This window comes from Solenopsis invicta, chromosome 6 (assembly GCF_016802725.1).
Source record: "Solenopsis invicta isolate M01_SB chromosome 6, UNIL_Sinv_3.0, whole genome shotgun sequence".
Classification (NCBI taxonomy): Eukaryota; Metazoa; Arthropoda; class Insecta; order Hymenoptera; family Formicidae; genus Solenopsis; species Solenopsis invicta.
Window position 1 is genome coordinate 12,665,001 of NC_052669.1, and position 12,418 is coordinate 12,677,418.

At 35.4% G+C, this 12,418-nt stretch overlaps 1 protein-coding gene across 3 annotated transcripts in view; it reads left to right on the plus strand.

Annotated features, from left to right (window-relative positions):
* The window catches only part of LOC105207843 (serine/threonine-protein kinase 16), a 113,140-nt gene that overhangs the window by 87,086 nt on the left and 13,636 nt on the right, over positions 1-12,418 (plus strand). For all 3 annotated transcript variants that reach the window (XM_039451134.1, XM_039451135.1, XM_039451132.1), the window contains exon 4: positions 412-566. In XM_039451134.1, coding sequence (XP_039307068.1) covers positions 412-566 — 155 coding nt within the window. The remainder of the gene's footprint in view (positions 1-411; positions 567-12,418) is intronic.

A 12,418-nucleotide genomic window follows, 5' to 3' on the forward strand; every position in this document is an offset into this window, starting at 1 on the left:
TAGGTTTGAACGCTGGCTGAGGTGTTATTTTTTCGCAATAAGGTAATTTACAGTTTTTCCGGGGAGGAGGGATATTATATATGCTTCTTAAAGCATTAATACTTGAGTTCAGGTTTATGACTGTGTTTCAAGTTCGACGAATATGCATTTTGCGATTTGAGTTAAAATTTGTGAAAATTAGAAGTTATTAATTGGTACCAAAAACCGCTAACTGACATAGGTCTTTTATTCTCGCGTTTTAATTTTGTCAGTCCGATATACCGTATTTTTGTTTAAAAATCGTTTTGTCCAACTAGACAAAGCTTTATATTGTCCCACTGCTGTTCGTCTTCTATGCATCAAGGATTTTTATTATTTAATACAACTATCTAATGAAACTTCTGCATCATTAAATACAAAATGCTTGTTCAGGTTCTGTAACAACTGCCAGAGTTCAAATCTGTGGTACTCAAGCTGCGCGGACTTTACAGGATTTAGCGGCTGAAAGATGTTCCATGCCGTATAGAGCTCCAGAACTATTTAACGTTGAAAGTTATTGTATGATTGACGAACGTACAGACATTTGGGTAAGAGATGCTTCTAGATTTGCTTTAATATAACTCATACAGTACAGAACATTGAAAAAACGTTGTGTTCGGAAATCTAGCAATATTCAAGTGTAGATAGTGTTACGCCCGGTATTGGAGGTCCGGCGCGTGAACGGAACTGCGTTATTTGATGATCGGAGGTCGTTGTGTTTCTGTTTCTGTTCGTTTTGTTCTGGATCTAGTTTTGATCTTGTGACACGTTTCGAACTAAAGAAGAATTCTTTTATAAACGAGTCTAATTTCTTAGTGCGTTTGTGAATAAGAGTGCGTGAGTGAACCGTATTGCGGGCCTGTCTTTGGCGGACGTTTCAATATTTTTTAACGTTGAATTTATATTGATACTTTTTCATTGATTGTTAATGTTGCTGCAAAGTTGAAACAGCATTTCTCTGCGTACAGTAATTCCCTATACTTTCCTTTGTTCTCAATATACTTTTCTTTATCTATCTTTTCTTGCCTCCATTTTTTGCATATTCTTTTTACTTCTATTTTTTTTGGTGCAACTCCTATTCCATCAATTTTTTAATTTTAGTCCTTTTTTCTAACTTTTTTTTTCTCTAATTATTGTTCCGGGAGTACACTATCTGTTCAATTTTCTGCCATTTTTTTTCTATTGTCGTAGATTCTTGCTCCTTATTTTTCTTGCCATTTTCTGTTACCTATGTATTGCTTAATTGCTTCTTTATCCAACACGATAATCTCCATCTCTTCGCCTTTCTCCTTCTGCTACCTCTTCCTGTTCATCATCATCTTCTTCTTCTTCTTCCAGCTTCAAGAACAATGGCATGTGATCTGAATTCACTCTTTCTCCAATCTTATATTTTATAACTTCTTTACTTTATCATTAACTTATGTAATCTATTACAGAACTATTCCTGGCTTCTACATAAGTAAATTTTTTTTCCAGTTTGTTACCATTGTGCTATTCAAAATATACCATCCATTATTCTGTAACCATTCTATAAAATTCCTACCTCCATTTCCTACTATTTTATCTTTGCTATATCTTACCATCTCATCTTCTAGCATTTTGATCTTTGTTCTTTTCTCTAATTACTAATCACGTATTTACTTATTCTCCAACCCACTATTTGACTCCAATCCACTCCTACTTTTTCTTTAATAAAATCTCGAGCTCACGTTCATCCTTCTCTGTTATTATGTTCTAAGTTTTCTAATATCTCCGTTTCTTTTATCACTATGTTGCAACGTCTTTTTTTCATCTTTTTCCATCATACACTTTTTTAGTTTATCCACTTTCCTAAATTCTGAATTTGTCCGACTACTCGCTGACCTTCTACTACATACGAGGTGTGATCAAAAAGTAAGGTGACTTTTTGAATTTCGCGCGCTCTGTACACTCTAATTTCAAAATTTTTTTTTTGTGTTGGTATACTTGTCACAATCATATGTTCACAGTTTTGACTATATAGCGTGTGTTGTTTTTATGTGAGAGGCATAAAGGTTAGACTCGTGTTTGCGTGCTCGGCGATTTTTTGCTGTTGAAAATAATGGAGCAGAGAGTTTGTATTAATTTTTGTGTAAAAAATGCTATTAAGTGTTCAAAAACTCTTGAAATGTTGACAGTGGCTTACGGTGAGTCAACTTTGAGCAAAAAAAATGTTTATAAGTGGTATAAGTTATTCCAAGAGGGCCGAGAAAATGTTAACGATGAACCTCGCTCTGGACGCCCCAGGACGTCAAAAACCGACGAAAATGTTCAGGAAGTGAAAGAAATTGTGTTGAAAAATCGTCGAATCACGATTAGAGAAATAGCTGATTATCTTAACATATCGTTTGGCTCATGCCAATCAATTTTAACGGATGTTTTGGGTATGACATGTGTGTCAGCGAAATTCGTTCCAAAACTGCTTAATTTTGATCAGAAGCAGCGTCGCATGAACATCGCCCAAGACATGTTGAACGACGTCAATGATGATCCTGATCTGCTCAAAAGGGTTATAACTGGTGACGAAACATGGGTATATGGTTATGACATCGAAACCAAAGCCCAATCATCCCAGTGGAAGAGCCCAGGAGAGCCAAGACCATAAAAGGCACGCCAAGTTTGTTCGAATGTGAAGGTTTTGCTCACAGTTTTCTTTGATTACCATGGCGTTGTGCATCAAGAATTCCTACCACAAGGTCGTACGGTAAACAAGGAGTATTACCTTGAGGTTATGCGGCGTTTGCGTGAATCAATAAGAAAAAAACGTCCGGAAGTGTGGAAAGAAAATTCATGGATTCTGCACCATGATAATGCACCTGCGCACACGTCGTTACTAGTGAGTACTTTTTTGGCCAAAAACAATACTATCATCATGCTTCAGCCACCGTATTCACCAGACTTGGCTCCCTGCGACTTTTTCCTCTTCCCAAAATTGAAAAGGCCTATGAAAGGACGAAGATTTGCGACGATTGAGGAGATTAAGGCTGCATCGCTGGAGGAGCTCAAGGCAATACCCAAAAGTGCATTTCAGAAATGTTTTGACGACTGGAAAAAGCGCTGGCACAAATGCATTGTATCAGAGGGGGATTATTTTGAAAGGGATAACATAATTTTGGATGAATAAATGAATATTTTTTTATAAAAATGAAAAGTCACCTTACTTTTTGATCACACCTCGTACATTATATTCACTTCTAGTCTCTCCCTGTTTATTAACATCTGTACCTTTCATTCCTCTTTCTTCCTTTTTTAATCTCCAATTTTTTCAACTTTTTCTCTAACTTGCCTAATTTCTTTTTTCTTATCTTTTCCCTAATCTTGAACTTTTCTGTGTAACCTTTCAACATCCTGCTTTTTTTTCCTCACTATCATTCTATTTACTCAATTATTTCCTTCCTTAATTTTTCTAAATTACTTTCCTCTTTATTTTATCCTAACACTTAAAAGTTACTCTTTTTCCATTTTCCTTATCTTTTATCAATTTTCGTTGTTTGCTATCTTCTTTTAACTTTCCCGATATGCCCGTACCTGCCCTCCCATTTGCATTTCCCACATCACTTGCGTTCTTTGACATTATAACTTTGCTTTTCCATGCACCTTCGCAAAACCCATCGAAACCTTGTTTTCCTGAAATCTCCACTACACTCTACTCCTCCACTTTGTTTGTTTCACCTCGTTTTTCCCTCCGCTTTTCTTTACCGTACGCTATCTACATACTTTTCTTTCTCGTTATTTTAAACTTTCTAAAATCTCTGTTAACGCTCGCAATCACCGCCGCTCGCATCCGCACTCACTATCCACTTAACGCTAAAAATGCTTCGAAACATTTTTTGATTGGTCAATTTGTAAAATTCTTTGTTCCGATTGGTTAATCAAACGCTTTGAAACTTTTATAGTATCAAATAGACCGCAGCCCAAATCTATATACAGGATATACAGGATGTTTCAGACCACCCGTACACCCCTTTTCTCTTCGCAGGATTAGGACCAATCAAAAATATGTTCAGACGAAAGTTGTAGGGTTTCAAAAGATCTATTCAATGATCTTATCAGTTTGACCTTGGATGGCGTCGCCAAGGTCAGATCGAAATCACATTAAGTTTTTTAAATGGAACACCCTATTTTTGATTCCAGAATCTAATAGCTGGTGTCAAGACCTTTCCAAAACACTATAAGAATGTTTATTTTCGTTGACTACTTTCCGAGTTGTGCGGCTTGAAAGTTACACTACCGCCAGCATCAGCATTACTCAAGATGTACCATGTGGTGGTTACTTAGTCGGATTTAATCTTGTGTGTGGGTGTGTGCATACGTGCATGCGTATGTGTATGGGGGAGGAAATGGGGAGTCAAAGTTTTATGTACTCTGCTTTTGTTTATTAACTGGATTGATTATGTTTGATGATCAATCATGTCCAGATTGACTGTATGCATTTTCCCGTGCTTAGCATTATCCAGAATGAACGACGTGGACGTGACGAGAATTTCATCCCATTGGGGTGCTTGATTCACGTGAGTCCCCTTGCCTCTCACGTTTGGGGTGCTTGATTCACGTGAGTCCCCTTGCCTCTCACGTTTGGGGTGCTTGATTCACGTGAGTCCCCTTGCCTCTCACGTTTGGGGTGCTTGATTCACGTGAGTCCCCTTGCCTCTCACGTTTGGGGTGCTTGATTCACGTGAGTCCCCTTGCCTCTCACGTTCGGGAATGAATGAGTGTATGTTTTGTTAAGCGACTAAATGTTCAAAGTGAGCACCATTCTCTGCGATGCAAGCATCAACTCTATTTTGAAAATCATTGGTTGCTCGAAGAATTTCCTCGGCACGTAAGGATCGAATTGCTTCACTTATTCTACGAATCATATTATCCCTCGTAGTCGGACGTTCATGATAGACCAAGTTTTTTATCCTTCCCCAGAAATAATAATCAAGGACGGTGAGATCTGGTGATCGGGGTGGATAATTGATTGGACCGTATTTGCCTATCCACTTGTCGGGGAACATAGTATTTAATGCCGCACGAGCAACTCTCGATGTATGAGACGGACATGCATCTTGTTGGAACCACATGTTCAGGCGCAATTGCAGAGGAATATTTTCTAGTAAGACAGGAAGATCTGTCATTATCAAGGCGGAATATCTATCACCGTTTAGATTTTCGTCAAAGAAAACAGGACCTATGATTTGACTTCCAATAATTCCACACCAAACATTGACTTTCCAAATGGTTTGATGATCTACTTCTCTCAACCAGTGAGGATTATTTTGTGCCCAATAACGAGAGTTCCAAGTATTAACAGATCCATCATTTTTAAGTGTACATTCGTCAGAAAATAAAATTTTCAAGTGGAAATCAAGTGGTTGCTGTCTTATAAAGTTGCAAAATACAAGTCTCTGTCTAATATCGTTATAATTCAACGCTTGATGAACAGACATTCTGTAAGGGTGAAATTTGTTATTTTTTAGAATGCGCCAAACACTGATTTTACTAACACCAGAATCTTGTTCTCGTCGTCTTAAAGAATCATAAGGGTTCAATTCTGTCGATGCAAGAATTTCCACTGTTCTTTCATCCATAATCGGACGACGAATTTGTGTACCTTTGTTATGTTGAGGCTGAACGACACCTTTAATTTTGATTCGTTTAGCCAAACGTGAAAAAACATTTCGCGAGTGAGGAGTCCGATCAGGATAACGTTCCCGCCACAATCTTTCCGCTGCAATGAATGTACCTCGACACTCATCTAAAATTAGCAGCATATCATATGTTTCTTCATTGGAATAGGACATGGCTAAATAAACCTAGACTAATAAAGAGGGTCGGATTTTTGTTGCGCGATTGATACTGATATGACGGTTATTGAAGACGTAGGTGACAAGTTTGAGAGAGTTATTGTCACTCGTGTTGAGTTGAGTCACAATAGCGTTGTGGTGAATACATCTCTACTACATCCTATGCAAATAACAATATGTATAAAATCACGAGTTAGACATCGTTACACAGAAAGCCGCGCTCGTTATTGCTCGTGTGCTACCGTTAAAGTAATAATGTAATTACATAATATTATGACATACATATGTATGTGACTATCTACGGTCGCGACAGCTAACTTTCACGATTTTTCATGATCTGTTTTTGTTGGCCCGGCTCGCGTGTTTACTTTCTTTGTGTCGGCTGCACGGCTTTCTGCGTAACGCGTGATTTTATATTGTTATTTACATGGTGTTGGCGGTAGTGTAACTTTCAAGCCGCACAACTCGGAAAGTAGTCAACGAAAATAAACTTTCTTGTAGTGTTTTGGAAAGGTCTTGACACCAGCTATTAGATTCTGGAATCAAAAATAGGGTGTTTCATTTAAAAAACTTAATGTGATTTCGATCTGACCTTGGCGACGCCATCCAAGGTCAAACTGATAAGATCATTGAATAGATCTTTCGAAACCCTACAACTTTCGTCTGAACATATTTTTGATTGGTCCTAATCCTGCGAAGAGAAAAGGGGTGTACGGGTGGTCTGAAACACTGTATAAGGTGTTTTTGTATAATTGGTCATCCTCTTTTATCTTGTAAATTAATAAAGATATTCAATAATATTGAATTATATGGTTTGAACTAAACTTTATTGTGAGTGATAATTTAACCCTTAAACACACCGATCCGAAAAATTATGTTAACACATTTTCTGTCATTTTAAAAGTCTAGGAGACTTTTAACTTTGAGAAGCTATAACTTTGGTTCCAATCTATGTTTTTCAACAATCTTTTTTCTTTCAAATAAAAGTTTAGAATTTCAGAAACGTGACTGCATAATCGATATTGCTGATAAATTATTTATTGTGAAATCATAAAGGGAAAATCATTAAGCGAAAATTAAAATTGTTCAAAAATTTGCTTTTTCTTTAAACAATTATATTTTTGCAACAAAAAATTTTTAAGAACTATACGGTGTTTTAATCCTTTAACACAATGATCCCGTAAAATACGTAAACACATTTTTGGGTCTGTGAGACTTTTTCAACTTTGAGACGTTATAACTTTGGTTCTAATCAACATTTTTTAACAAACTTTTTTTTCACATGAAAGTACAGTATTTCAGAAATATGACTGCATTGGTTTTGCCGAAAAATGACTCGTTGTTAAGTTGTAAAAGAAAAACCATTAAACAAAAATTAGAAATTATTCAAAAATCCACTTTTCTTTTAAAAAATCATACCTCCGCAACAAAAAACTTTAAAAAACTTTCAAATACAGCATTTAAAAACTAAAGAGTCATACTTTAAAAAAAAACTTATGGTATTGTCATACGTTCCTTTTAAAAAGTATAATTATATAACAAAGAGAATATGAGGTACATACATCTTGAACTAAGACGCTTTTCGACACTTTTTGCACGTTTCAATGTGGTACGTTTATGTAAGCTGATATCGCAGATATATCTGATAAGATCTTAATTTATGGATTAATGTTGCGTTAAGTTTGTGATATAATTTGCTATTTAATTGTTTCGATTTTATAGATTCAAACATTGCACTAAAGATGACTAGTCATTAAATAGTCGAAACGTTTACTTTATTTACATTGGTATTTATTTCGTATTGACGCACAACACTCTGCACGGCCCTGAAGCTCTTGTCTCATTAGAATATGAGGTATTTTTGGGTGTCTAAAAATCCATTTTTTCTAAAAAAAAATCATATCTTTGTAACAAAAAAATTTTAAGAATTTTACAATAGTGCGTTTTAAAGCTGAAGAATCATACTTTCAAAAAAAAAAAAAAAAATATGTCACTGCCATTTCTATTGAAAAATGTACTTACGTAACAAGGCAAATATGAGGCAAATATGATTTTTGATTAACTCAAGGTGTCTAAAATTGAAAATTGATGTGTTTGATAATCTATTTTGGACCCTACGCAAAAGTCCTCTTTTTTACGGTACTATAGTATTTTAACTTTAGATAGAGTAACATACGCGTACGGATCTGTTTGAACGTATTTTGTCCAGTTTTTTAAACATAAGATTACTCACAAAAAGTTTTACTCACACACTATATAAGTCCTATTGACCCTAACAAAACTTTGCTACCGTGCCGTCCGAATTTTAGTTAAAGTTGATCAATCATAAATCATTCAAAAAGGAGATTTCAAACTTTTTTTACGTCCTGGTCCGAACCTCTTATCTTATTTTGTCTTTACACAGCAAGCATTCGAAACTTTATATGGGGTCTCTCAGACTCACTTATGTGTTTAAGGGTTAAAGCTAAAAAGTCATACGTTTAAAAAAAATTATGACATTGTTATTTTTTTTAAAAAAACATAATTTTATAACAAAACAAATATGAAGTATTTTTGAATAACTTAAAGTGTTTAAAATTGAAAATTGATGTGTTTCATAATATATTTCGGCTCTTACGCAGAAACTCCCTTTTCCATAGCACTATGTAGTATTCTAACTTTAAACAGAGTATACTAGTAATGTACGTGAACGGACCTGTTCGAACATGTTTTGTCTGGTTTTTTAAATATAAGATTACTCACAAAAAAGTTACACTCACACACAATGGTAGTCTCATAGATGCCAACAAAACTTTCCTACCGTGTTGTTTGAATTCTACACTGTTAAATCTGTAGTGTTAAACTTGACTCAAAATGAGTTATTTTTAACTGTATCTACAAGTTGCCACTGCTCCTACTAAATATTTAGTTAATTTAACTAAAACGATAGAGTTAAATAATTTAACTAAAAATGTGTGTTGAATTTAACTAAAATTAGGTTTATTTGTGACTTGTGGCACTGGGTTAAAATAACCATAGATGTGGTTGGTTTTTTAAACACATGTTTTGTGTATGGTTACAATGAGAGAAGAGAATGTAAATCATAGCTGCCTGAATTATAATATTCTATCTTTTATGTATAATTACATTTACTATGTTTATATGGTTTTAATATTAAAAATTTAAAAAGGTTAGTTTAATCATAGTAAATTGTCAAAATACATCTTCCACTTGATTTTATTTTTAAAAGAATTTATCGGAAAATTTATTACTGTAATAGAACATCAGTAAAAAATTTCATAATGTTCTGCCTTTTATACCATTTTATGTGTTTCTTTCTTTACGAGAAATTTACGCTATCTTAGCCATCTAGTGACGGTTTTGTGTATTACTATATACAAAGAAAAAAGTACGTGATATTTGTGACTATAATTCAATCATAGATAGGGTTGAAAAAAATAATCATAGATGTAGTTGTTTCTTTAAACACATGTTTTGTGTTAAAATAACTATAGTAAAGTCAATTTTGACACATACGTAGTTAAGAATAACTAAATACTATTTAACTCAAGAGATTGGTACAAATTTAACCCATTAACATTTAACAGTATAGTTGACCAATAAAATTGATCAACTATATTAATCGAAAGAAATTTCAAACTTTTTTTACCCCCTGATCCAAATCTCCTATCTCATTCCATCTTTACACATCAAGCATTTGAAATAGTATAGAAGGTTTTCCAGATATCCTAGTGTGTTTAAAGATTAAAGAAATTATATTAAAGAACGGAGAGACATGCATAACTTTTGCATGGTAAAGTAAATATTTCTACATGACAAAAGTCGTAGCGTTCTTTTGAATATAATGATGTATGATATATCAAAATTATTTTACAAATTATACATATTATGTCAGTTTAAATTTTCGTGAGCAAACACTTTTTCATTTCAGCCCTGCAGTGTGGTTAATAATGTATTCGATTTCGTCTCGAATAAAGTCGAGTCAAATTTCGTGTTTGATTTGAAACTTGAACTATTATAACGGAAAGTGTTATCTAACCTATTTTCATCAAAATAGTGTTTCACCGTTATTATTTCCCTATGGGAGCTTAAGTACGTTTCATTTCAAAGTTAATTAAAAAAAAATTGTTTTACTCTTTATTAAACATTGATATCGTGGTACTACGTTTTTTTTTGAAATTAAAAATTTAAAGCTCAAAAAAATTAAGACCATTGATATTTTTACAATAATGAATCAAGTAAGAAATTTGCATTACATGATTGACCGTAATTTGTTACTAATTTAGTGCAAAGGCTCTAGTCGAATAAGGTGGGTCGAAACTCCACCTATGTGAACCTGGCACCAGACTTCAACAAAAATAATTTTTCAAATATGCATTTAATTTATCTTGGTTTGTACCCAATTGTACTACTTTACTTTTTGTTTGTACTGCAAAGGGTTGAAAAATATAAAGGATTCAAAAAATGTTAGCACCCCACATTACGATATTTGAAATTTGCAAGCGGTGCTGTTTCAGAATCGTTTGTACCCGATTGTATCGGCCATTTTGTTTATATCCCTAAGGGGGTACTGCACTTTCATTGCACAATCACCCCCTTAGAGCTACAAACAAAATGGCCGGTGGTACAATCGAGTACACACGATTCTGAAACAACACGCGCTTGCGGATTTCAAATATCTTGAAAAACGGCGAAGTTTTCTCTTACTCCTATATTGAAATTGAGGTAAATCACCCCCTTAGGGATACAAACGAAAAGTAAAATGGTACAATCGAGTACAAACCAAGATGAATTGAATGCATATTTGAAAAGTTATTTTTGTTGAAGTTGGGTGCTAGGTTCACATAGGTCAAAACTCCTCAATGGATTTATCTGAAATTTGGCTCATTTTTTGTTATTAAAAAAAACTAAGTTTTCCAAATTTTCAAGCTGCGCGTTCCTTCCTATCATTCATAATCTTAAAAAAAATGTTTTTTAGTAAATAATTTTTTTGTTTGCGAGTTTTCAATAAATTAAGTTAAAATTTAGACTGGTCGTAAATGTTATTCAGACACATAATCACAAATTTTTTTTTTTTATTTTGATAGGAAATTCTAATTTTTCAAGCCAAAAATATTTTTAATTATAATATTTTGGCTTTTATCAGACTTGCTACCTTTATATTTTAATCACAATTGCATTTTTATAAAAACTATCATCTTGATTTATTTCAGAATTTTTTTCCCAAGAAAACACCCTCTAATACCCAAAAAACCGGTTTCTTCACCTTTTTTGGTTATTTTTTGTGCTTACTTTTGCTTGTAAAGATTATTTCGTGACTTTGTCTGATACATTTTTTATTCTCCACGGGAATAGAGATTATCATCAAGCATCATTAATCAATAACTTAAATATCATATTTCATATCATATTTTTGGTTTAAAGATATTACGTTTTCATCTGTTTTCGTCATTTTTGTGTATTTAAAGGGCGATTTTTTAATCTATGTCTTGATAGATTTGCTAATTCTTATGCAACTACATAATTTTTGTTATTACTCATAATAGAAAATGCCACCCAAAAACTTTTAATCTTAAAAACGACATATTTTAACAGATTTTTACAATTGTAACGATGCACCTTCACATTGTCTCTCCTGGTACTACAAACTGCCCCTTGTCCGGCTGAACCCCCGCCGGACAGGCATACAGGCGCTGTGCGCCAGTAAACGTTACATATACGTGCATTCGAACGGTTCGACGAACGCGCCGTTATTATACGAACTCTGCGCGTACGCGCACTGAACCGCACGTTCCGGGCGTTGGGCAACGAAGAGGCATATGTGCGAGCGAGAACGCGATACCGGACCGATCTCGAAGCAGCGGGGATGCTGTATTTCGAGGAGAACCGAACTCCACCTGAGCATCTCCGACTCTCCGAGATCGGGGTATAAAAGGCGGGTGATCTCGTGGAAAGATCGACTTTTTCCTAATCCAGCTTTCGAGCCAGATTAAGGAAATCCGTGTGGTAGAGCGAGCTCTGTCACCGCTGAGAGATTTTAGTGATTTCCGATCCCGCTTTCCGTTCCGAACACCCGAGGAATCCGAGCGGTAGAGAGAACTTTGCCATCGTCGAGAGATGTCGACGATTCCGCCAATCTCAGAGAGACCAGTTACCACGGTGGAGCGAGCTCTGTCACGGTCGAGAGATCTTGGCACTGACCATCTCTCGTCCCGCATCAGAGTCCGCAGTGACGACTGCCACCCAGGAGGTAGATAGATCTCGAGGCAGCCGTCATCGACGAGTTAACAAAACTCCCTACTAAAGGAATCCCGGATTCACCTGTCGCAAATCGCGAGACCGAATTTCGAGAAGCGCACTGACGCACCGTCTGCGCGATGTCCTAACCCGCGCACACCGCGGGCCCCGAAGTCTTGCAGCCGCGGACGTAAACATCGCGAAGAATGTGCGCCGTAGACGAACGAGTGCGACGGAGATACCGATACCGCACCGTTCCCCCTCACCGGCCGCGATCCCAGCGGAAATAAAAACCCTGTATATAGCTATCGCCGCATTGTAAATACCGCGCTTTCTATATTCCATTTCATTTATGT